We start from the raw sequence: 26,457 nt of genomic DNA, 5'->3' as shown, positions 1-26,457 counted from the left end.
AAAAGTATTTTGGGGACAATCTGTTAGGATAGGCTATAGGACAGCAACACAACCCCAGTGTACTCCGTTGAGGCTGAAACGCTAGGTTATGTGACCAGCATGTCCTGATACATTGCCTGTAAGAGCTGCACTTCCATGCTATAATCATCACTTTCTCTGAACATCCTGAGTTTCAGGTTACCTGTCTGAGCTGCTGCGCACACCTGTGACAGCAGCTCCTCACTAAGACTTCCTCACATGGCCCGTAAACGCTCGACACCTTATCTGTGTCATTGTGAGTAATGTTTTTGTTGTTCGCATTGTCACAGACAGCATTTTCAATGTGATGCTCGGCGTCGATCATTAATGGCGCATTACGCGAGCAGCCCCGTGTGGAGACGGGCGTAGAAAGTGTGTATCCAAGCAACCGGAGCGGACAGAGGCACATTAACAGACAAAGGTGGGTTTTAAAAAAGTACCACAGTTTGTTTCCTGTTGATGTTTTACATATAAGGTGACCATATGTTTGATCTGCGTGTGGGGAATCTTTAGAAAGAAAGAAAGAAGTGGATTTATTTTTATTTTTTTTTACATTTTGTTTTAGGAAATAATGACTTCCTCTGGTGCGCTGACAGGACTCAGGACTGGCCCTTTGTATTTCTTTGACCAGGTGGGCTAATGATTAATTACGATGACTTTGGCTTTTACAGAAAGAAACTAAACCATGTAATTCACCTCTCTGCAGCCAACGAAGAGGAACAGAATTAAAGGGGCACGAAGCAACATTTTGCATTTTAATGGGACAAATGAAGGAGAAGACACAACAAGGTGATTCAACTCCCTTACTAACCTAATTATTTAACATTTGTGTCTGTTATGTGTCTACTAAACTCTCTATTTTTTCTCATAGTAGGCGAGAGAATGAGCACAGAGCAGGTGTGAGTGATGAGCTCACTCAGAGGCTGCCAGGTGAAACATGTGCGGATGGTAAACCTGATACTTCATCCGGTGCCGCACTCAACAAAAAGGACCTGGATCCGATGGATGCGTACAAGCGAGCAGCCCCCCGGCTATTAAATGAACTGGCTCGCCTGCTTTCACAACATAAGTGGACTGAGAAAGGTTGTATTCCTCAAGGGATTGTAAATATTCTGAATTACTCCTGGCACGATCTGACTGCAGGGGCGGCTGCGCGCTCGAAAGGTCCAGAACAGGCTGACAAACGAGACAAGTTCAAAGGTTCCCTGAAGTTGGATGAAGCCAGATCCCGGCAGGTGTCCTCCGCCGGGGACAGGAGGGAGGCAGGAGAGAGGAACTCGTGTGCTGTGGGAAATGATGGTCCCACAGTGAGAAAACCACAAGTTAGCTCAAATACACGCGTGAAAAAGCGCAAACCAAATTCCCACAGAGGTAAATAAACCCCTGGGTCAGATTTTATATATCATAGTGTATTAGTGTATTAGTGTATTTATATGTAGTGTATTCCTGCCCAAACAATAATCAGCAAGCCAAAGTTAGGAATGACAGCATACTAATACAAAACTGTGAGATAGTATATAAATCTTAAAAATAGTCTACATTTTAAATTTGAGTCAGTGTCTAATTTAGTCACTAAATAAGAAATAAGTTTGATAATTTAAATCAGGCCAAATTTTTCATCTATTTTGTTATTTTCTAGACATAAAAGGGGGCTCAGCTCTCAAGTAAACTAATGTATATTAATGGTTAATACATCATTTATAAATAATAATGACCACTTTTGCAAGTTTCACTTGATTGAGGTTTATCTTCCTCATGCTTTGTCTTTCAGCCAGCCTTTAATTAATCGGTTATACACCTTTTAATAGATGGTTTGACCAAAGATTAATATATTGACTTAACGGTTTCTGATTGTATGAGTAGCTATTAGAAAATGAGTAGTCATTAATAAAGGTCATGTGTCTCTCACTTTAGAAGACATCAGGTCAGAAAATATTAGAGTTGTCTGGGTATATGTTTTTAAAATCTTTGGAACTATATTCCATATTTACTGTGATAAGAGTGAACACCTATTAAGAAACTTCTTCTTTGTCGTGACCTTTGAAGACTGAACTTGAAAGCAGCTTAGGTAGCAAGCTTGTGGAAGTGGGAGGATCAGTTTACCAGACAGGACAAGTTAGCCGGTTGCTGAGCACAGACACACTGCTGTCTGTTAATCAGTTATTAAGTTCCCTGGTGTCACCGGTAGTGACTTACATATGGCCAGTATTGTCAATACAGAGTAAATACCAAGGTGAATGTCAGACTTATTGACTGATATTTTCTTTCCCTTAACAGCTCACAACTCTGCAACCATCAGTTTCTCCATCTCATCCAACAGCTGTAAAGATCCAGGTAAGATAACATGGAGCATCGTGTTGATGGTGGCCACTGCTCCTGTGTGCGACTGTCTCTCCGCGATGGCCCTGCTGCCTCAGCTGGATGTGTGTTTGTGTCCAGGTTGGATCATCCAGCCAGCACAGCCCTCCTGTGATGATTCTCAGTGGATCAGTGTGTGTCAGTGGGTGGTGGAGCGACTCCAGGCGGCAAGAAATTCTGAGTGTGTTCTCTCAACCTTTGCTGTTATATTTAGCTTATAGCAAATGTGTGTTAGATCCGGGGTTATATTCCAAAATGTCATACTGAAACTGGATGTTTTTCTAGGGATGGCAATGTTGGTTGATCAGTCAGGTCCAGAAATATTCCTCTGAAGGTGGCATGGAGACTTTAAAGGGTGGCAGAAATATATGCTGATTTAATCATAATCACATATATCAATATATTAGTTATTTAAACTAAAAAACAAACATTATTGTGGCACACCATGAGCTTGCCATTTGTGGTTTTGATTTAAATGTCTTGACAACAATTGGATGAATTGCCATGAAATTTGGTACAAACGTCCCCACTCAGGATGAATTATAATAAGTTCCTTATAAGTTAATCTCTCTGTCCTGGGGAATGGTGGTTTTAATTTGCCTGTACAGGAGAAAGTAACATCCTAAATTTTACATTTGGTCATCAGTTACTAAAACTTGTGTACGTTTCATGAAGTAGCTTGAGAGATCAGTTATTTTAGCATAAAGAAATACTTCATCTTCACACAGAAAATTGCAACCGGGCCGGAACAAGCCCCTCATTCTCCGTCACTATGGTGACACAAAACTGAAGGACTGGAGAGCGAGGAGAAAGGCCCAACCCACCACTCTGGTCAACGGGATGCCCCAGGTACCAGAAGTGAATCAGCCGGAACCAGCGCAGCGGAAACTACACTACAGGATCAACGACGGCTCCTCCTTCATATAGTATCCTCCTCTCTTCATGTTTATTCATATTATATTTTAATTCTAGTGGTTCTCTGAGAAGTGAAATGCAGCGTACGCCATATGGTGAATATGTCACTGCAGGTGAGCTTTTGACCTTTGACCCTGCCCTCTCAGCTACCCGTCTGGTTGTATGGCTGTATGCCAGAGCCATTCAGGTCTGCCCTGTGGAGGCTTCTACACCAACGTGTTCAGTGACAGCGAGTGTCCCGTTATCCTGGCGAGTATCACGGCGTTCGGGCACGGGGCGGTTACACACAATCTGAGGTGAACCATATTAGGAACACAAAGATATGATATCTCTGCTGCTGAATCTGTCCTGTGAGTCCCCCAACTTGATGGAAGTGCAGTATCAAATAACTGGAGTACATGAGATTGATTTCAATGTGCTCATCTCACCCACTTAAAGAAAGCAAAAAAGGGGTGTTTCCATCCCTCTGACCCTTGACATGATATCAAAAATATTATATAATCCAGCCTGCAAGAATATTATTATTTAAATGTTTTTCTAGTTGTTCAATATCAATTTAAACTACCCATACATGTACAATTAGAATTAAATAATTTGTTGCAAAATAATGGTAAAGGTCAATGGTGCCCGCAAATGTGTACAAAGGGTTCATAAGAAAAGAGCAGAGCAGATATAAAAGGATTTTATTAATATAATGTTATTAATATTTTCAGTATATATATATACTTTAGTGTAGAACTATAATGTTGAATTGGCTCTCCTATAAGATTATAATACCAGCAGTGTCCCCCAAGGCATTTTGAGTTTGAGACCCCCCGCTTTAAACAATCTGTGGATAATCATGTATGTGTAATTGATATTCATGTGTTCCTCCAGCTCTGCCATAACAGCAGCGTGGGACCAGGACGGTGGATTCATGTGTGACAATGATGGGAACACAACCAAAGAGTGGAGCTGGCAGGCAGGACGCTCACTGAGGGAGAAGATTGTTATACAGGTATCATCCACGCTGTCCTACAAAGGCATGAAGACAGTAACTACTTTCTCCAAAAAAAAAAAAGGGTTAAAATGATGACTATAGGAATAATGTAGGGGTGTTGAAGCTCATCGATTGCCCTGTCTTAACTCGTGTACATTCACTTGAGAAGGAAAAACGGGAGAAAGTCACCTTAACAAGCACAAAAGACCTATTTCTCTTAAAGAGATTGTAATATGGTTTCACAGTGTTGACTTTTACAGAATATCTGTAAAAAAAAAAAAAAAAAAAGTATATGTGCGACATTTACAAAACTGATTCACAAAACACAAGGCCTGCGGTATGTACAAGGTGACAGTGTTAGGAAACTCGTCAGTAGTTTAATATAATATAATATCTAAATGAACATGAATTAAATCAAATGATTATGAGCTGGCCTTTTTTTTATTAACTTATTCACTTATTCAATGAAATCACTTATTAATCTAAATTAACATAAATTATTAAACAAACTACCGACAGCACCTTTTTATCTAAGTAAATTAACTCACACAAATAAGACATTTTAAGGACATGTTTTTACAATTTAATAATTATAACTAAACCACACAAACGTATGAATCCAGTGAAAAGCTGGCAGTTACTGCTAACCTGTTTGGTAACGTTAGGCTAGTTAACGTTACCTTTTTGTCACAACTAGTTTGGCTTAGCTGTTTTTTTCTCCATGACTGGATTTAGCTTTTACTTTATTTTTAAAATAAGTCAAATTTAACCAAGATGTTTGCTAGCTTAGCAAAATGTATCTATTTTAATGACAGAAAACAGCGAAAGGGGGGAAAGTAAGTAAGTTTAGCATTAGTCAAGGCTAGCTGTTAGCGTTAGCTTTGTAGTTGACACTTTTGGCTCCTGCCACCCAAAGGGCTAAAGTTGCAGCAGCTACACCAGCCGTTAGCAGAGTTGAGGCAGAGCAGCTGGAAGACGGAAAAAAACGACAATATTTCCTACATTAAATATGATCCAGCTTCACTGATAAAGTGATAATGCTGGGTTTTTGTACAATAATCAGTGAGGTTCGGCCCGAGAAACATTCAATCTTTGCTCTGTGTCCCTAAAAGCTGAAGATTGATTGATAGGAGAATGGCACAATATTATTGGCTAAAATCAGATGGTTCATAATTATGTAAGCACGCGTCTCACGCATTTTGTTTTCCAGGAACTCCTACATTTATAATATACCTATAAAAAACTTTCTTTGTGCAATACACAAACAGGTCACTCCGTTTGTTGCTAACGACAACTGCATTATTATGAAAGTTTCTCTCTGTGGACACAAATCTTTCTCACAGTGTGTCAGTAACTATTATGCGTCAGCTCGGCAGCATGTTGTAATCTCCAGACTAGAAATATATTCAGTGACAGAGCCAGTCAGAGTGACCAGGAATCTGTCACATGAGATAATTGTGAAATGTACATATGGGAAATGTCACATTTAGGGTAAACAAAGCAAGGCATGTGAAGCAATGACGCATGACCTACTGGTGAACACTAACCGCCTCTGACGGGGCCGAGAGAGGTTTTATAACAGGTCTCTATACAGCAGATTAGATGGCCGTGGATGAATTCACCACAATTTATGAGTGCTCACAATAGATAGAATTATTTCCATTCTATAGATATTTGTAAATGTGTTTTTTTGTCTCTTGCAGTTATCAGATCTCATCTCTGTGAGGCTGCTCAGCGGCACGTCTGCCATGCTCAGCTTTAGGTGTAACAATGAAAGCGTCCAACTTCCACTTTCTGCCGTGTCTTACGGTAACCGATCAAAGAAAATGGTGAGATTGAGATTAACAAGGAGATGAAAGTATTAGATTCATGAGAAACAGTTCTAATCTATAATGTTTACTCTGCATTGACAGGATGAAGGGAAGATTATCTCTCCCGCTGCCCCAGACCTCCCGCTGGCGGGGAAGACAAAACCCCCTGCTGTGGTCCTGGAGAGCAAGGGGACACCTGTGAGACTTTTTATCACAATGACAATGCCTCAGGGAAGGCATGGCATAAATTGGTTTAAACAATACGAAAAAAATTAGGTTACAACAATATATTTAATACATTTTTTAGCCTCCAAAAGTCCCTACGTTTCTTTCTCTGTGTGTCACTTTGCATAAAACAGCTTGTTAAATGCATTATGTTGTTCTATATCATACAATCTACCATGCGGGTAATGATGTATGGCAGGTGTCTGCATGCTCCCAGGAGGTCCTCCAGATGGTTACAGAGGTGGAGGGGCTAGAGGAGTCGTCAGCACTGTGGAGAAGAGGAGGGCATGTTGGCAGGGAGCTGAAGAGGCTTCAGCAGAGAGTACGAAACATCCTGGATGACTGGTTGGATTATTATCGTGCAGCCATTGGTATGTACCTGTGAACACGGCCCTTTCTAGCTTTTCTGAAACACGCAACGTGTGCTCAGACTGCAACCAGTGGATGTGACACACTGTACGTTATGAGGCATTAATGTGTGCAAATAAAAGTAACATTGAGCGGATCTGACCCGGTAAGGTTGTTTAGAGTGATTCAATGAAGCAAAAAGTTACAGTATCACCTCATCTTGCAAACTCAACATTATTGAATAGTTCCATCAGGATCTTGTTCACGGTCACTCGTGTCACTCGTTGTCTCTGTGCATTTCCGAGTGACCTCTTCCTCTCCTTCAGGGATCAAGTGTCCTGACATGGAGCGGATGCCAGATGCCCCACTGAGGACCAGGCTGAGGAGAGAGGTACAGTCAGCCGCTCTGCCCTCTCTGAACCCACCTGAGCGGGCTGCTGCTAAACCGGTCCAGCCCGAGGAGAGCAGGAGTGAGTTACAGGAGGACAGACACAGGCATCCATCAGCGCCAGCAGAAAGAACTCCTACAGAATCCATCAAGCTGCCAAGGTGCACACTTTACACCTATATATAAGACCAGAACAAAGTCAATTTACTAATAATGACAAGTATTACACCTCTGGAGGAGCTTAGGCAAGAGAATTACCCATACGATGTCATCAGGGTTATGACCAGTGTGTTGGATTTAGTGGCGTCTAGCGGTGAAGTTGCAGGTTGCAACCAGCTGAATACAGCTGGCCTTTCAGGCATGCCATAAAACTAGTGGTAGAAACACACTGTTTATAGACTTTGCACAGATGTATGCTGCATTATGTAAGCTCTAATAAAGGCCACTTTCACTGTTTCTACCTGTATATCAGGACACCAAAAAGAAGAAGGAAGAAGGAAGAGCCCCGAGTCACACAGATAGGACCCCTTCAGATTCATGGAAACATCAAACTTGAGTACGACCCTCTTGTATCACTGACAGACATTGGGAACTCATTCAAATGTTTTTTTGTGTAAAAAAAGGCAATTTACTGCAGTTTATAAGAGCAGGAGAGTATTTACAATGACAGCTTCACTATCATCCTCACCCTGCCAGGTCAGTGATTATTCCAAACAGTCCAGATTTGCAGCCTTCAGCTGTCAACCGCTGTCCAGCCCCACCGTCATTCACCCCCTCCACTCCTCTCACAGCGTGCCCGGCTCTGCTGAGAGCTGCCCTGCTGGGGGAGGGGGGACGTAGGCGGTGCTGCTGCAGCACCACACAGATGCCAGTGGTGACGGACTTGGAGTATGATGCCTTCGTTATGGGCCAGCCTCCACACAGTCAACAGATCCTGGTGGTGTGTGTGACTCCACCGCGCCAACCCGCCAGCAAACACGCAGCGCCAGACCAGGGCGGACTGGAGCGGCTTTACAGGAGGAGGAACAAGCATAGAACCACGCCGTGTACTCAGGTGTGAATGCTGTCTTACATACATAAACACAATAATAAAACACAACAATTTTCTCCTACTTTGCTCATCTGTTATATACCCAGCCAAGTTTTATGTGCATCACTTGTTTTCCCTGTAGTTGAAATAACACCCAGTAGGATAACAGAGCTTTTCAAAATAAAGGGGCAGCAAAAGTCAGCAGGTTATTGTACAGTATGTATTTCTGTAAACTCACTAACAGGTTGTTGTTTTTTTATCTAGTGCCAGATGGATTCATTTCGCCTGGTGAGGTACGAGATGTCAACAGGGAAGCCCAGCTGTGGAGTGGAGAACATCCTGCTGCAGCAGCGACATAACACTGCTCCTGGGATGGTCCTGGTTAGTAAACCCACTGCAGGATGGGCCAGAGGCTGCAGGCTGGTGCTCAGTGCATGTTTTCCTGACTCCCACTTGGTGGCAGCAGCAGTGCTTGCCTGAAGCAGAAGGGGTGATGGCATGGGGGTGGACGGGGTGAGGAGGGTGTCCTTTTCAAGACATTTTTAATGAAAGTACTGTTGGCTGACAAGCAGTGAGGGATGACGCTTCTTAATTACAAAAGAGAGCTCTAATTTTTAGCCCAAAGTCACTGACTTTTTGCTGTAAGATGAAATATCCCTCTCCCTATGGTGACATGAAACAGAATTTGCACTTGAATTCTTCAGGCCAAGAGGTCTTACTCAAAAAGGGCAGCTCTTATGATTGACAAGATACTGCAAAAAAACACACCAGGTTCCTCTATTGTGAAATCTAAAAATAACCGCATGGCTAATCTGACTTATGTTGTGAAATGATAGAATCAACATGGTGGCGCAAACCACTTCTCTATAATCTAAATACAAATACAATAGACTGATGACTTTTAAAGATCACAGTGAAAACTGCAGTGCGAGTGTGACTTTGATTTTTTACTACCCACCTTCGCACATGTAATGAATTCTCTGTGTTAATGTGGTAGATGTACGTCAGAGGGAAGCTGCTGTTTGTGGGATACATATTCAGTGGTCACAGCTGCTCAGTCAGGGACCTTCACAAGCAAATCTCCAGAACCAGGGGAGACTACAGATTAGGTCTGAGCCTCCCTTCAGACTACAAGTTCAGGTACTACTGCATCACACCCAGTGTGAATGGGATTTACTTTAGAAGCTGAACCATCAGTCTCATTACAAACCAGTGATATAATATGGATGTTAAAGGAATAAACTTTTTTCACTGATCATTGTGGAATTTGTAACCACAAATAAATTAAATAGGAATAATATTTTTAAAGCACAGGTGAATTGTGCTCTACTAACATACATTTTAGATATAAAGAATTTGATTTAATTAAGTTTACTATTTTGATTCTATTCATAGTTTTCTGTCTGCTCCTTGCAGTGATACAGTGAACACCCCTGCTGCCACAGATGCACACAACTCTCAAGAAGCAACACTAAAAGGAGGAGATGACATAATACCGACTGCTTCAACAGAAAAGAAAAAGGCAGATGAGAGGTATTTAATTTTACTCTATCGTTTCCTGAAATCTAACTTTTGTGTTGTCGTGTTACTGTAAAGACGTGACCGAAATATCTATAATAAGAATGTCTTCCTCCTCAACAGCAAAAACAACCGAGTTCCTGAGGTATCACACCTACGACAGAGAGACCTTTGTATCAACCCAAAAAAGACTCCAGCACTTCCTTATGTCCCTGTTATCACACACTGAATATTCTCCAGAGACAGGATCATATCTGCATCGACTTTTGGTTAATGTGCAAATAAACTGCAAACACCTCTCTGCTGCTTACTATAACACCACTGATAAGTGTAATCTGTTACTTTGCAAAATGTCATAAGGAGTACACTGACGACCTTTAGAGGCATCAGGGCTAAAGATCTATCATCATGATCAAGATAATCTGATGTTTTACTCTGAATGGTTGGCTTTTCATCTTATATAAACATTCATTACTGTAATGTTTTTTTCCAGTATGAGCAGATTTAATAAAAACACCAAACTATCCAGTACTGTTTTCTCTTCATCTCCCTTTCCTTCTTGTCACCCAGTTCTGATTATCGTAAGATTGACTGATTAATCAACTTAGTGACAAAGTTACAGCATAATGAAAGCACCAGCGATAAATTATGTGGGTTTTTTTTAGTTTTACTTCCTCAGCTATATTTCAGATATATCAGCTGGCTCAAACTCATGTTTCTAGCGTCTTAGTCACACCAGAAATGATGATGTATGTGGAAAGATATGTGCGTGTGGCACTGGAAAGTTTCTGTATGATGATGAGCAATCATAGAGTCTTAATACAATTTAATGCAGATCTAAAGGGGAGCAGATTCCAGTTTACACAGTGACAACCTGCCATCAAAGTACTCAGGAGGTTCTCTCACACACTTAAGATTTAAGTTACTGTTACACTTAATTATACTTTACAGATCAGCCTTTTTGCTTTGATAGATTCTGGCAGTTTGTGGCTCCTGAGGCCCTCTAGTGGATTGTTTATAGAAAGAAAAAGGAAGCTCATTGGCAGGCCACATATCGCTGGCAGGCAGCCAGTGCAGCTCGGTTCAACTGTGAGCCGCAGGATCATATTCCTTACTCGGACTAAAGCGGAGAAAATGTCAATTTTTGGCAGATAACTTATTCTGAATCGACTTCTTGTGGTGTATCCGGACACAAAGTATGGCAGTGACCTTTAAAAACTGAAAAAAAAAGAAAAAAAAAAAGAAGAAGAGTCAGTGAAGCGATGATGAACTCAGGTAAGTGACTGGAAGCTCGTTGATTTTTCTCTGGCTAAAGATTTGTCACCGAGCGAATAAGTTACAAATCGGGATATTTAATTACGATGGAAGCATGTTTTTATTTGTTTCTTAGGATAATAGAGATAAACATTGTTACACATTGAGAAACAAACCAATAAATGCGGTGTGTACTCTATAGGGCGTCTGGCTGAACCTAATTTGCAACTTCCAGTCTCTGTTGAGGTTTTTAAATGCATTGTTTAAAACACATTTTAACATTATATTATTAACAGATTCAAGATAAAAACAACAGAAAAGATAAAACAGACGTGCCTGTATGTCTATATATGTGACTGTGTGTGTATGTATACAGGGATTTGACTGGCAATCATAGGACTTGCAAAGAAACTAGAAATGTATAAGCTTCTATTTGGGGACATCCAGCTGGAATATCTCCTGTCATTTGACTTGTGTGTCACTCATATGCACAATATAGCTCAGTCATTTTCCTGTCTGTCAGTCAGAGGCAGATTGTGCCCAGAACCTTCAAATCAAAATTCAGTGTTTTTATAGATTTGATGTCAAACTGTGACTTTCTGGATTAATAAATATATGATTTGCTGAGGGGAAAAACACCATTATCCCGTCCTGTCTGCATGTCACTGCTTTCTCCACAGCAGAAGATTTTACGACACTAGTCCAGCCAGCTGTACCAGTTTGCGTGACTCCTTTGCAATCCCTGCACCCCCTCCCTTCATTTTTCTCTCCCCCTCTTCATCTCCCATCTCCTCCTCCTCCTCCACCTCCTCCTCTGCCTGTTGACATGGACCATTAGCTGGATTACTGCGCTGTTGTGTGGAGTGGCAAACAAATGCCATGTGATATTTGAACCCCCCCCAGAGAGGTTTAGCACTTCACAGCAGTTTTACACTAAGCTGTCACTAGGTTTGGATCAGTGCTACCGAGAGCTAACTCTCATTGGAGCGTCTGTCTGACCACTGATAATGCATCAACTATACCATCTGGGTATTCAGACTGCTTTTTTTCACTGTGTCAGATTAGATCCATAATCCTTTTGCTATGTTTTTATTTTGATGTTGTCGTCTGGCCCGAGTAAGAGGCTCCGATTCAGAGGAGATAACTTTACACAAAATTTAAAGTCCATATCTTTTGTTTTTCTCTCCTCAGGCATGCACAAGCCACCTGTGGCCCCAAAACCAAAGCTTGTCCAGCCCCAGAGGCCAGGGATGTCTCCCACAACCCCTAAGAGAGACGGCCTCTCACTTCCATCTCCTGGCACACCGAGAAGGGTTAAACCCGCGTTGGCCCCCAAACCTTGCCTCTCCAAACTCACCACTGCTGTGGAAACCAAACCACTGGCTTCAAAGAGCCTGCACCAAACATCTGTGACAGAAACCCTGCGGACTGAAGGTCTTCTTAACTCCCAAAATGGAATACAGCAAGAGAACAAAAAGCCAGATTGGGATTATATTATTCCTATTTGTCTGTGTAGCAATGAAAACTGCATGTGCATCAGGAAGACATCAGTAAACATAGACAAAATGGAGAAAACATTGCACAAAACTCAAGAAAACAGAAAGCTCCCTTCGCCTCGAGGTACTGTGGATAATGGTGAAGAGAAAATGAGCACTGCCTCCTCCAACACCCAGCTCACAAACCATAAACCTCTTAAAGAAACCTTTACTTTGGACAAAAATCTCAACACAAACATCACTACTGTGACTGTTAGGCCGTCCCTTCCTCATAGAACGTGGAGCGATGAGGCAAATGGTAACGTAATACCTCAGAGTGCACCTGGGCGAGAACCAGAGGAAGATGCTTTTGGCTCAGAGCAAATGTCTTGCGTGCCACAACCCAAACCAGTCCCAGCAACGCCTAGGAAGCCCATCCCTGTCCCTGTACCACGGAAACCCAGAATGGCTATGCTGGTCCGCCAGGAAAAGGTGGAGGAGGAGAGGGAAGAGATTGTAAGCCAGGAAGTGAGGGATATGAACGTAAGAAAGGTGAAAGTGTCATCAGAGGGGAAGGGCAACTCATCACTGTCTGTCAGCGTACCTGTTAAAAAGCAGACATTTTGTCCGTCTGCGAGAAACACCTGCACTATGCCTGCCCCTCCGCCCAGGAAAAAACCTTTTCTGTCTGCACCTGAGAAAGCACTGACCTCTGCTCCTCAGACACTCCCAAAGGATGTGGAGGAGGAAGACCTGGGTTGGGACAGCAGCAGCCACGAGATGGAGGTATCGGTTGACAAGGAAGATGATGAGGTGGAGAAGGAGAAGGACGGATCGCACCATCAGGAGGCAGTCTACACTGACTTCACGCATAGTCCTCCTGCTAGCGGTTCTCTCAATCAACCGGAGCTCAGCCTAGAGCCGCCTGCCATCACTGTGGCAGGAGAGGATATGCCGGTCAAGGTGACTCCAAAGAAACCCCAGAGACACAGCAACCCGATGGCATGGATGCAGAAGCAGGAATATTCTGAGGAGAAAGAAGAGGGGAAATTAGGAGATAATGAGAAAAGGCAGGCCCTTCCTATGCAAGATTGTGTTTTGAAGGAGCGAGTAATGAGGGAGCTGCCTTCGCCTCCAGCTGGGAAGACGAGCAGAAACCTCTTTTCGGCTGGAGCCATCAAGCCTTCTCGGTCCAGCCTGGGCAAACAGCGAGCCAAGTCGTTCTCTGCTGCTGACCTCCTTCGTTCTGATGGTCAGAAGAGGAACTCTTTCCGGAAACTGCTGGACTTGAAGCTCTCTGTGAAGATTTTTCCCAAGCTGACAGTAAAAGGAGGCCAGAGCTTAGACTGCGTTGCAAATGACAATGAACAAAGCGTGGACGAGGACACGTGTCTGAACTTCCGCGAGCATCTCAGGTCTGAGCGTAAATTCTCCTGTCCGCTGATTGGAGTAGAGCAAAGCGTGGACGGAGACGAGGTTTCTCCTGGAGGACAGCAGGATGTTTACTATGAGAACATCGCTCACTATGAGGAGATATCAGACTACATGAACGTGCAAGTGGGAAGGGCAGCGTCAACCCCTCGGGCTTCCTTCTCGCAGCCTGAAGTCTGGCAGAGCCCAATGTATAATGATGAGGGCATTTATGAGGAGCAGGAGCCATATTTGTCCTTTGAGAAAGACACTGGACACCAACAGTGTCAGACACCGACAGACTGTGAGAGGTAGATTATGATGCCTTTCATTTCTGTCTCTTATTTCTTCTCACATCCTGCTCTTGACTATGAATATATCGCCCATTACATAATCGCCCTTGTTTTCGGAAAGGAGAGGTGGAAACCACCTGAGGCTCTATTTAAACCGTGTATCTGTAAAAGATCTGGTAAATTACATAGCATGACTCTATCATTTGTTAACGAGGAGGAAGATTATAGAGAAGGACGTTCCATTGTGTCTTTTGTTGCTGATTCCTGTCAGGGGAGTTTGACAAGTATGGTGGCACGTTTGCTTGCACGGCCTTTCAGGTGTTGATGCATTGGTAGACTTAATTTAGATTACACATAACATTTTTCAAATATCTCCTTCATACTGTTAGCTATTGTCAGAGGTGACACTAACACTAGACAACCTTTGGCCTAGAAGGCAAGTATGAGTGTGAGTGTGTGTGTGTGTGTGTGTGTGTGTGTGTGTGTGTGTGTGTGTGTGTGTGTGTGTGTGTGTGTGTGGGTGGGTGTGTGTGTGTATTTACATCGAAACGTCTTTGCCAAGAAATGTAGAGCCTTGTGTGTGTCACCAGTGCACTGCAGCTTACCTTAATAACTTAAACTCCATTCTTAAAGACACATTTTCATAATTATCTCACCTGTTATCTTGGATAGTTTTTGTTGTATTTGAGAGGTTTTGAGATATCTGTCGCTGAGATTTTTGCTCAAATGTGATGAGAGAATTCAAATAGTGCTACTCAAAGCTTTCTTTCCAGAAACCATGTTCCCACTGTCAACAGTTTTAATTGAAAGTCCTTTTTAATCAAAGAAAGACAGTGTCTCTAAGAGGGTGAGATTTGTGAATGAAGAGATGCTGGTTCTGGAACAAGACACTATTGTTCCTTTTATAATTACATTTTTAATTGCTCACCTGGGATCAAGAAAACATCTGAATGTGTGCTGATATACGGCAGCTCTCAGGAGGGTGAGAAAAAGTGTCTAGAACAGCCAACTTGGTCCTTAATAAGCTCTATGAAACTTTTAGCATATCGTTTGTATTTATCCTTTTATGCAAACTTTTATGTTATGTTATGAATGCCCAGTGCGTCAGTATGTAGTAGTATATAGTATAAGTCAGTTGGAAAAATAGGATTACAGTTTGTGTAATTGTACGCTTGTACAGCTTAGTGTGTCGCCCCTCTTTAGATCAAACTGTGCAACAGTCACATGTTTAAAAACACGGTGAGCAGCTCACAAACAGAGACCCGCCACAGTTAAATGCATCAGCTATTGTAAATCTTTTTGCTGCTCAGCCTTGGCCTGTTTCTTTTTGTACATTTTTGTTCAGGGAGGTGCTGTTTCACACATGTTTTGCATGTACTGCCCCCTCTGGGAATTGTGGCATTTTAGTTATGTAGTTTCTTTTTGGTGCAGTCTTCTTTTAGCTACAGGATAGCCATTGTAGAGCTGCAGGGTTAGATTAGTGTAGCGTGTGGGATGATTAGTGGGTTGTGTCTGGTTTGGCTATTCTTCTGTTTCTGTTGGACATGGCAGCATTTAGCTAAACTGCTGCTCTGTCAGCTGAACCCAAAGCTAGTGATATGTGACAGTGTTGATGATTATCACCAAATGTTTTTTCCGGCTGTGTCAAGTGCTCCCTTTCCTGTGTGTTCCTTTTTTTTATGACTCCCACTTGATCAGAGCAAGAAATGTGCACATACTGCTGGAGTGACAATTTTTCTCACACTCCCCCAGATTAGATGCTGACACAGGTGTTTTTATTTCAAACTTTATCTCCTTTCCCCTTTTCTATAAATAAAATCCTCACTTTCTTGTACTTTTTTATACAAATCATGTGGCATGTGACTGGCTAAAGGTCATCATGTGATGCATTTACAGAGTTTTTGATAAATGTTTGTTCAAAACATCTGTACGGCGTGTTCATGCTCTGGCATCTGCCTCTGTTCTCCTCTAATGTTAACGTCCTTCCCTTTTGACAGAAGCTCTGTCGATGAGGAGGTGCCCCCCCTGGATGATGGTCCCTCGGATGATGATATTGTTGCCAACACATCAGATGAGGAGGACTATAGCAGCTCCTTCTCAAGTAAAGGAGACCCTGAGCAGCCAGAGGAGAGTCCGGTGAGAAGCAGACACTGTTTGATTTATGACTTTAGTGCTTAGAAACACTTCCTGGAATCATCTCACAGGGTTTGTTCTTTGCAAGGTTTCAGACATAATGTTTTTCCATAGTCACATGGGGAAGAGCTTTTCTTCCTTTTGATGCTTTAACTCTTTTTTTTATTGACCTTATGTAAATCAGCTACATACTGTAGCCAATGGGAACTGTTCCTGAATACATTATGATGCACAGCATGTATCTGCTGTGAGTAGCTATCTCATGAACTACACAGTGATTTACTATAGTGCATCGTGGTTCTAAGTCTTTGTTTTTACACCTTTTGTTAGACACAGAGTGGACAGAAGAAGAGCAAGATTCATCACATCGCCACAGAAATTATGAGCTCTGAGAGTGTGTAAGAGTCTTTATTTGTTTTTCAGTCTCATAAAAGAAATGTTTTAATGCTTCCATCTAGGGGTGTATTTGCTTTTATTTCCCCAGGTTTTGAGAAATCTGCTTCCTCTTGAGTCCATTTGACTCTTGGAATGTCTTTTGTGGTGCTCACAACATTGAAAATTCACCACGTCACTATCAACAGGTTTTACAAGGACTAGACATGGGATGATATAAACATTTTATGTCACGGTTATCCTCTGCAAAATAATTGGAATTTATGATAATCACCAAAATATGGTTCAAATTCTTAAAATGCCATGAAAATATACCGGAGTAACATTATCTTAAATTTTTTTAAGAAACAATTTGCAGCACAGATAGGAACCTCATCTCCCTTTAGTTTGAATCCAGAGTATTAAGGTAGACATGTGTCTGTGAACACCATAAACCCAATTCCATTCAACCCCATTATATATCTCAAAACCTTGGTAAATAAAGCCAAAATTATCATTAATCCTACCCTTACAGGTAAGTGAGAAAACATGCTTTGCTACTCAACCATGATAACTTCTTTAATGTTTCTAATTTTCTTTTTTTCTAGATTTGTTGACGTCCTGAAGTTGCTTCATGTTGTAAGTACTCCCACACCTCACCCTTGCACAGAAAAACAAGCTTCATGTTTGCTGTTATAAGAGCAGAAGCTGGTGTTATTCTGTGTGTGTTGTATCTAGTGCTGGTCTACTGTCTGAGCCCACATTCTCCATATGTGTTAGATTATGCTAACCACTGGGGCACACCCCATGCAGGATAAGACTGTGTGTAGACCAGACTCCCCTCAGTCTCGCCTGCACGGCTCACATTCCTCACGGTTTCCCCGAACTTTTATTAGTAGTGTGATCTGACGGTAACACTACACTGGTCCGGACTTAAATGGAGTCGTGTTGTCTCCGTGTGGTGTTTTGAGAAATGTTATCTGCAGTGGATCGAAGCTGCCAGAATGATATGATGATCTGGTTTCTTTGCTGTACTTCTCTCACAATATGTTTGAGAAACAATGTCAGAAAGAAACACCCCAGGGTAACTCAAGTATTTGTATCTTTTGTCAGAGCAGTGAAACTCTAACTGACCTTTAATATATAAAGTAGTTCAGTTCAGTAGTAGCAGTTCACAAGTACAAACACACCCTCAGTGGTGGCTCATGTTTGCTCAAAAGGAGAGTTTAAAAATAGGACATATGACAATATACCGAGTATCAAACAGGATATCTGTAATAAGGACAGGAGCCACAAGCTGAAAGTTGTCAACAGTGATGTGATTTGACATAAACAATACAAAGGAAATGCTATGATGTGTTGTCATGACAACCTCTAAAGACAGAAATGTTGACAGTTGGTCTGAACAGCCAAACTCGAAGGCAGAAAAAGGCATTCACCTCGTTGCACTCAGTTGTTCCCACGAAAAGTGGTCTAATTCCTGCTTTCTCACCTCCTCATACCTGGGCAATCACCGCATGAAGTGGGTGTGCTTGTCAGTCATATTTTCAGTTAAATTGGGAATTGTTGGGGCTGCATCTGACAATTCCTGTAACTTTCCAAAACAGGCAATGAAGAACTCGCGCCCACTTCATGCAGCAATTAGCCATGTGTGCATAGCTGATAAAGCAGGAATTAAACTCTCAAGCTCTCATACATTTGCAGATGCAGCCCCCTCACAAATTTGGAGTCAGAAAAGTCACAAACACAAACAACAAACACTATGTTCGGAGCACACTGACGCCTTAACTGTCCTGTTGTCGGAGCTGGTCGAAGTCCTTTACTTGAAAGTTAGAGCTCTTTTTTTATTATTATTTGTTATTTTTCTATTTCTTTATTATCACAAAAAAATAAGTGGTATGGTCATAATAGCAGATGTTATGTGAGACAAGGGTCTCAAAACGAGATTGTAGTAAGGTTGAGTCATAAACAATGACTCCTCACTGCAGAGCACACACAGGAAGTGGTTGGGTCTCTGTAGACTGTAGAGGAATGGGAGTCCAGTAATGAGAAACAGTCATACTAAGTTCAAAGGAATGTTGAGGTGACTTAGTAATTATTCCTTCCCCATCTCTACCAGGCACTGAGCCAGCATTTTACGAAGTGATGGATGATAACATAACACGCCATTTGTTGTGTGTTTTTTATCTGAGTTATCAGTTCAGCCTTATTTTTTAGCAATGCTTGTGTTATGCTCTGTTTAGTGTTTGTCAGGTGAGAACTTTCTCTCTCCAAACTCGTCAGCGACAGGAAGATAAAACAGCTTTGATATTTAGCTTGATGAAAATGCACTGTCTTGTCTATTTGATCATAAACCATGTTCAGAGAGAATGAACTTAACCTGAAAATAAATCATAGTTTATACCTTCTTGTTACTGCACACGACTGATGCCTTCAATGTTTCAGCTTTTCTTATCTAATGAAACATTTGTATTTAAAAAAAATAAATAAATAAAAAATACCCTTCCAAAGCTTTTTCCACATGACACACGTTTTTCTTCGTCAGCTGTTGTAGTAGGAAGAGATCACACACGCTAACCACAGGAGCTCTCTACTGGGCACTCTGCAATAGGCAGTTTTATTTGCCATGTGTCCCCATAAACCACCAGAAAAAACCTCCACATCATCAGAAAGAGAAGCCGAAACAGCACCCTCGGGCTCTTTGCTCTGCTTTTTTCCCCTGATTCACTAGGTCCTGAAAATTTAAGTTCATGGCTCAGCAGTATTTCTCTTTCTTTTATACTAATTTGTAGTGTTGTTTTTGGGACCGTTTACATGATTTCATTCACTGAGATAGATTTAATACTGGATTACTATTGTGACTGCACTGCATTTTCAAGAGGACCACTTCAACAGTTTAGTAAATATCACATTTGACGCACTCTAGGTTTTCCCCCTGTATGCCTGAGTTCCTGTATTTGACCATCTGACTATTTATCTGATCTACAGGACTTCCGCGATGCGGTGTCCAAAGCGTCTGGTCAGAGTGGGAAGCCTGTGATTGAGGAGCGGCATCTCAATCAGATCCTGTACTACCTCCCGCAGCTCTACGAACTCAACCAAGACCTGCTCAGAGAGCTGAAGGAAAGAGTCGCCAAATGGTACAACAAAATCATTAAAAAGTGTTTTTACATTTGTGTGTGTTGGTCACTGTTGCTGACTCAAAGAGCAATTATTGACCTTTATGTATGTACCTCCGTCACAGTACTTTACATACTTTTTGTCCATGGTTTTGGCCTGATAGTTCTATGTAAGAGAAATCTCACAGCATACACTGATATTTCAGACAGCAGAGTGCTTCCTGGGGCAACTGTTTGGGGAAGGTGCTTCCCTGTTTAAACAAGAAAAAAAAACCAAAAAAAAACACAAAGAACCTGGCTGGTCTTACTCCCCCCCAATACCATCTATTTCTGTGACAAACTGGACCAAAAGCTGTGAGCCAGGTTGTGTCTCCCAACATTAGTGGCCAACTTCAATCTTGAGGCTAACCGGGAGGAATCTTGTTTAAAGTCTTCTTAGAAGTAATAGTTACAGAATTCGATGTTCAACAATCATATATAGGTATAATGTTGGGGTGTCCACATATTTTTGGCCATGTATTGTGTGCCTGATGAAAACTACTTTACTGAAACATCTGGTTTTACACAGGTAGTACATATAATACATACTTAGCCTTTTTATTTACTTTAATTACAAGTTCACCTTATTCATGTATGTTGAGTAACTAAGCTCTATGACACACTATAGTTCGAGTGTGATGTGAACCCGGAAGAGAGGCGGAAGTTGGGTGTGTTATTGTTTTCCTGCGTTAGTATTGATTAAGGAAGTTTTATTCAAAGAGAAACTGTACCCCAATTGAAAAGCTAACCAATCACTGCGTTGCCAGCAGTCCAGTCACTCTGACTCTGTTACACTTGTCACATTGAGACTCATTACCATTTCCTGTAAAATAATAGGCAGATAGGGACTCTGAGGCTAGGGGACATGAATAACTTACATTTTACACAAATAAAAATATTAGTTGAAGGGCCAGTTTGTAGGCTAGCAGTGTAGTTGCAGAATGCAACCAACTTACCTCACCCCCTCCCCTTCCAAGCTTGTAGGAGAAACCACGTTGGTCGCGAAAAATGTGAAGGGTCCTATCTAGAGCTAGTGTTTGGTTTGTCCGTTCTGGGCTACTGTAGGAAAATGGCAGTTCAACATGGTGGACTCCACAGAAGGAGATAAAAAGGTAGATAAAAACGTCTCATTCTAAGGTAACAAAAACACAGCGTTTCTTATTTTTAGGTGATTATACACTCTTATATATTATATTACATGTCTGACAATAGATCCTCCCATCTGTTACACACTGGACCTATAAGGCGCTGTAAAAGATACTTTAATAATAATAAAAATAATAATATAATAATTAATTAAAATAAATAATAAAAAACCTTAATTCTGAAACAGTCCAGAATAATATTGTGGAATAATTCCAGCTGAAATATATAATTTACCATATTGTATTGTATAGCTTAGTTACACATGCATTCTCAAAGAGGTGTCACAAATGAGCTCATTGTGCTTTATTTTGTGTACAGGCACGATAATGCCCAGCTAGCAGACATTTTCCTGAAGAAAGGGCCCTACCTGAAGATGTACTCCACATACATCCGCGAGTTTGACAAGAATGTGGCTCTACTGGAAGAGCAGAGTAAGAAGAACCCAGCATTTGGCGCAGTGGTTAGGGAATTTGAGGTAAAGAGGCTTGGTTGACCTGTTTTGTCTGTATGAGGGGGTGTGTCTATTGGGTAAATGAGCTTTCATTGTTTATTCATGTGAACAGGATGTGCGTTTGTTCCTGAAAATTGTGTCATTTGTAATCTGTGTCATTTGTTTTTGACCAAGGCCGGTCCACGCTGTGCCAACTTGGCTCTGAAGCATTACCTCTTGAAGCCTGTTCAGAGGATTCCTCAGTATCAGCTGTTGCTCACAGGTAGATCTGCCATTTTCACAGCATTGCATCCAACACTCATCACATTCATATTCAGTTTAATTTCTTGACGCATGATCTGTATGTCAAAGTCAAGCTTTACTCCATCGTTGTATACTTTCCACTTTTGACCAGCCTGTGATGTCTCATTATAGGCCTCATGCTGCCCTCTAGTGTCCAGAAAAACAAAAATACTTTGGAATTTTGGTCTTGCCTCTTCAATCCATATAATAAGATTTTGAAGTGCGGCCCAAATCAGATTTGGTGACATAACATGAGCTTTAACATGAGTGAGCTTAGTGTTTCATGAGTCTAATGGATCAGAGTTGATCCCTCAGTGCCAAAATGTGAAGTATGTTACCTCGTGTCACTCTTGTATAATTGTATTATTATGTAAGCACCTGCAGTCCTTTTTGTCCAGGATTTTCATTTCAGATTATGTTCCAGGAATTTACAGCACAACATTAAGCTTTTGTACACCAGTGTACAGAATGGTTTTCACTTGTTTAGTTGGACTGTGGATCCTGAGCGTTCAATGTTTGTAATTGTGTTTCAGACTATCTGAAAAACCTGACTGAAGACTCAAACGATTACAAGGACACACAAGGTAAACCAAGGGTCTTTCTATATCTATATACTGTTAACTCACTTGACTGTCAGTGGAATGAAAACAATGTCTGACACATATTTGATGTACACCTTTTTATCCACTCAGCTGCCCTTGCAATTGTGAAAGAGGTAGCCAATCATGCCAACGACATCATGAAGCAAGGGGTGAGAGTCAGCAAGGAATCAGGCATCTATTCTGATGCACATCTCTGCACATTACTGATGTCCACTTTATTTCCCTCTCAGGATAACTTCCAGAAGCTGATGCAGGTGCAGTGCAGTCTGAACGGCCACCATGAGATAGTCCAACCTGGGCGGGTAAGGCCATAAAGATTTTGCTTAGAGTTCTTTTGTGTTTTTTATTTCGTATTGATCTTTTAAATGTGAAGTATTTGCAGAATTTTTAAGTTCAAGACTCATTAAATCAAAAAAGCAAAACAGCAAACATGACTTCATATGCTCTTATGACATTTTATACTCCAGATCTTCCTGAAAGAAGGAATTCTGAAGAAGTTGTCCAGGAAGGTCATGCAGCCCAGAAAGTTCTTCCTGGTACAGTAATACCTGTCTCTTCCTTCTCCCATTTCACACTCTCCTATCTTCAATAAGTCCAAAATATGTTCTGTGAAGCGTTGATTGTGATCAGATGCCTCAGTCTCAGAGATCCTAATTCTGGTGTCCTTTTCTAAGACAGGCATTATATAGTCATACATTATTGTATCTAATAGAACTACTGTGTTCTTACGCTGCTGTAAAAGGAAGCTAAAGACGTTCATCAAAGCATTATATAGGCTATTGAAACCAAAAAATATCTTGAAATCAATTTGTTATTGTCTTGATCTTACTCTGAGCTCCTCTGTAGTGTGTTAAACAACATACATGAAATTGTGTTTCTTTGTCGTTTCTCCTTTAGTTTAACGACACGTTGCTTTACACCACTCCTGTTCAGTCAGGCCAGTTCAAGTTAAAAAACATGTTATCTCTGGCTGGGATGAAGGTGAGACTTCAGTTTTATTTTCTTGTGGTCTTTATCTTATATATATATATATATATGATCACATAATATGTTATACGCTGCTATCACTGCTCACAATGAAAATAATTACAGGTTAGCAAACCAAGCCAAGAGGCCTATCAGAATGAGCTGAACATTGAGAGCGTGGAGCGCTCCTTCACTCTCTCTGCGAGGTAATTATCAGAAACAAAAGATATCTCTTGGTAATTTAAGAATATGTTATTATCAAACATCATTTCATGAGTAATCTTGTGTTTTTTTCAAGTACTGCATAGGTCTGTGAATACTGTGTAAGTGTGTTGTTACTTTTTTCCCTCTGCAGTTCAGCCACAGAGCGAGATGAATGGCTCGAGACCATTTCTAAGGCGATCAGTGACTACACCAGGAAGAAGATCAGTTTTATAACTGGCAAGTCGCTAGAAGAGGTAAGATATTTTTAAAAGTGACCTTACATACGTTTCCTGTTAGCAGTATATCTGTGTTACAGTGACAGAAAAAGTCTATTTTATAGTGTATGAACAAAGAGGCTTAACTCCTGTTTCCTTTTTATATTCAGGTAGAGCTGAGCGATTGTGATGATGGTGCCCCTTTGGGATCCAAAGCCCCTATTTGGATCCCTGACCCACGGACCACCATGTGTATGATCTGCGCCTGTGAGTTCACCTTAACATGGAGGCGACATCACTGCCGTGCATGTGGAAAGGTAAAGTGACAGATGCAAGCTGCAAAAGGCTTATTTAATGATTAAAACCATTGCTGTGGTAAAATAAGGGAAGGAAATAACACTTTTTGCTTTATCGTCCCATCAGGTGGTGTGTCAGTCTTGTTCCTCCCAAGAATACTGTCTTGAATACCTAAAGAACCAGCTAGCACGAGTGTGTGACCAGTGTTTTGTTGTTCTTCAGCAGCAAAAAAGTAAGTCTGGCTTTTGTCCAACATTGTTTGCATTCTGAACCAAACCAAATGAATCTCATCCTCATATTTTTATGTTGTCTAAGGCTGAAACAGTGTGGATTAGACACAGGCACGCCTTGTATTCTACAGTATGCATTTCTCTATATTAAACAACTGCGTATTCCTCATTTCTGCTCATCAGGTGAGCGAGCCCTATCAGCAACTATCTCCCCTGGGAACAGAGCTACCTTTGCTTTCTCCAGGAGGCAGAAGAAAATACCTGCAGCCCTCAAAGAGGTGACTGGTGCTTTGTCCTGATTAAGATGGCACTGCTAGTGATGAATGAGTGACCTGATATCTCATCAGATGGGTTTTTACTTCCTTACTTGTTCCAGGTGTCAGCAAACACAGACTCCTCCATGAGTGGGTATCTGCAGAGGTCAAAGGGCAATAAGAAGCAGGGGAAGAGGCTGTGGTTCGTCATCAAAGACAAAGTCCTGTACACGTATGCTGCAAGTGAGGTAAGGTCTCTTTCAAATCAATGAAAGCCCAATGTCATGTTATAATTGAACCAAAGGGAATTGATTTCATGTCCATCTAACATCGATCTTTTATTGTGTCTTGATGCAGGATGTTGCAGCCCTAGAAAGTCAGCCCCTGTTAGGGTTTATGTTGAAAGTGGATTCATCACAAAAGTTACAGTTTAAACTTTACCACAAAAACACGCTTTACTACATTTTTAAAGCTGATGATGTCCAAACAGCACAGAGGTACAGTATAAAGAGGGGAGTCACTTATTGTTGCATGTTATCATGACAGCGATTATTAATTATCTTTTCTTTTTTTTAACAGATGGATCGACTCATTCAAGGAAGCCACGGTGCTTTAATATCCGTCGACAGTGTGTGTAGCTGTGCCCTTGCGTATAAATATGTTTTACCTCAGTGCTCTATGAATGCTACAAAAAGCATCTGGAGACACCACATTAGTTGCACTGACATAAAATCCAAATGTATTTTCTTGCTTCCGTCATTTAGTTACCTTTTACATTATTTTAAGAGCACTCCTGTGGAGGTGGGAATTACCCGTGTTATTTTGGATTTTTGATTCACGCAGCTACAAATTAAGAATCGTACCACAATCATCTGTAGCTATTTTAGACTGGTACTTTTGTTTATTACAGTTTTAGTAATCTGCACAGATACATTAATAAAAGCCCAATGTTGGTAGATTTGTAATGAATACTGTCATAACATTTTGATCCACATTTACCGAATAACTTTTCCTGGTCAAAACAAATCATATAGATGTTTCTGGATTACTTTATTTCACACTTGTGAAGTTAACTAAAGAACACACAATGTGCACTTATCATGCTTGTGTAGGAAACACCTTACATTATTAAACCTTTCTGTAGCTTTGAAACTAACCTACAGTCTTAATTTTGTATCAGGAATATTCACTGTTTGAACACAACTGTACCATAATGTGTATTGCACTTAAGTGACTCAAATGGCTGTACATAGATAATGTCCCTACACAGATAGCCTCTTTAAATATAGAGGATTGTAAATTAATTGTATTAAATCTCACTTTTACTGTTTAAATTCTGTCACTGAAATAAATTTTTGTTTTTACTGTGCTTTGAGTCATGATCACCTTTTATTAGTGGTTCCCAATCTGGGGGTTGGGACCCCCACTAGGGGTCGCCAAAGTTTCGGGGGGGGGGGTGTCACAAGGCCTTCTGGATTTTAAGGGGTGCATTAGAAAAGTTAAGCAATTAAAATCAAAGAGCTAATAGATCAATGGCCAAGCGTCAGGGAGAAGAAACACACAGAATTTGTCAAAATAAAGACTATTATTGTGATGATGATTGTTAAAATTAAAACAGATTTATTCATAATACAAGCTGTGTGCGAACTGTGTACAAATGTTTCCTACAATTATGAGGAAAACTAATTTCTGATTCACAGGAAATAATCTGCTCAAATTTCTTCCAAATTGCCCATTTTACACAAATCTGCAGTTGTTGCATTTACTGTACCACTTTCGTACATGCATTGAATATATTATGAATAATACATAATGGAAAAGGTTGGAAACCACTGACCTAAACAAAGAGGGAACCATTATTTGACTGTGCATTCAAATGTTGGAAAAGCAGTCAGCGAATGGGGTAATACATAAATACTCATTGTAATGAGGCACTACTGGATGTGGTTACGGTTAGTTACTGTGCAGGAATTATACAACTGTGCAGATTTGAGTGTACAGTGAACAGCAGTATGTAGATTTGGCATTGTTCACTATATTATCAACTTTAAACAATGAAGCCTGGACTGTGATATTGGTTTTCTGTATTCCCAATATGATGCAACAGCCCATCCTCTCTAAAAAG

The 26,457-nt window shown here is 41.0% G+C and overlaps 2 protein-coding genes across 4 annotated transcripts; both read left to right on the top strand.

Annotated features, from left to right (window-relative positions):
- Positions 1-180: 180 nt before the first annotated feature.
- Positions 181-10,121, top strand: LOC127353545 (uncharacterized). Of its 3 annotated transcripts, XM_051382836.1 has the most exons (19): positions 213-439; positions 584-649; positions 725-807; positions 890-1,389; positions 2,296-2,352; positions 2,458-2,557; positions 3,105-3,302; positions 3,438-3,587; positions 4,168-4,288; positions 5,974-6,099; positions 6,184-6,279; positions 6,506-6,677; positions 6,981-7,203; positions 7,515-7,598; positions 7,739-8,096; positions 8,337-8,453; positions 9,070-9,212; positions 9,489-9,605; positions 9,714-10,121. In XM_051382836.1, exons 2-19 carry the CDS (start codon positions 590-592, stop codon positions 9,817-9,819), a joined length of 2,811 nt encoding a protein of 936 aa, XP_051238796.1. In that variant the 5' UTR covers positions 213-439; positions 584-589; the 3' UTR covers positions 9,820-10,121. The 3 variants fall into 3 exon arrangements, with proteins under 3 accessions (XP_051238798.1, XP_051238796.1, XP_051238795.1); XM_051382835.1 differs by lacking the exon at positions 213-439 and having other exon boundaries at positions 532-649; positions 9,468-9,605; XM_051382838.1 differs by lacking the exons at positions 9,070-9,212; positions 9,714-10,121 and having other exon boundaries at positions 181-439.
- Positions 10,122-10,452: 331 nt separating this feature from the next.
- On the top strand, positions 10,453-25,701 carry LOC127353255 (FYVE, RhoGEF and PH domain-containing protein 6). The gene is made up of 21 exons (XM_051382362.1): positions 10,453-10,865; positions 12,036-14,040; positions 16,020-16,158; positions 16,486-16,553; positions 17,136-17,166; positions 19,516-19,667; positions 21,150-21,306; positions 21,457-21,544; positions 22,098-22,148; positions 22,257-22,315; positions 22,397-22,468; positions 22,634-22,702; positions 23,064-23,147; positions 23,259-23,338; positions 23,488-23,590; positions 23,722-23,868; positions 23,975-24,080; positions 24,262-24,356; positions 24,455-24,580; positions 24,690-24,829; positions 24,912-25,701. The coding sequence occupies exons 1-21, from the start codon at positions 10,853-10,855 to the stop codon at positions 24,946-24,948; spliced, it is 3,822 nt and encodes a 1,273-aa protein (XP_051238322.1). The 5' UTR covers positions 10,453-10,852; the 3' UTR covers positions 24,949-25,701.
- Positions 25,702-26,457: the final 756 nt, after the last annotated feature.

Source organism: Dicentrarchus labrax, unplaced genomic scaffold (assembly GCF_905237075.1).
Source record: "Dicentrarchus labrax unplaced genomic scaffold, dlabrax2021, whole genome shotgun sequence".
Classification (NCBI taxonomy): Eukaryota; Metazoa; Chordata; class Actinopteri; family Moronidae; genus Dicentrarchus; species Dicentrarchus labrax.
This window is presented reverse-complemented; position numbering and strand designations above follow the sequence as displayed.

What these genes read in the sequence shown, in the direction of transcription:
- LOC127353545 (XM_051382835.1), top strand. Translation starts at nt 590, where the DNA reads ATGACTTCCTCTGGTGCGCTGACAGGACTCAGGACTGGCCCTTTGTAT. An exon ending in GAATCCATCAAGCTGCCAAG is followed by an intron (nt 7,204 to 7,514) that starts GTGCACACTTTA and finishes CCTGTATATCAG; the next exon opens with GACACCAAAAAGAAGAAGGA. An exon ending in CATGGAAACATCAAACTTGA is followed by an intron (nt 7,599 to 7,738) that starts GTACGACCCTCT and finishes TCACCCTGCCAG; the next exon opens with GTCAGTGATTATTCCAAACA.
- LOC127353255 (XM_051382362.1), top strand. An exon ending in ACGACATCATGAAGCAAGGG is followed by an intron (nt 22,316 to 22,396) that starts GTGAGAGTCAGC and finishes TTTCCCTCTCAG; the next exon opens with GATAACTTCCAGAAGCTGAT. An exon ending in TATCTCTGGCTGGGATGAAG is followed by an intron (nt 23,148 to 23,258) that starts GTGAGACTTCAG and finishes AAATAATTACAG; the next exon opens with GTTAGCAAACCAAGCCAAGA.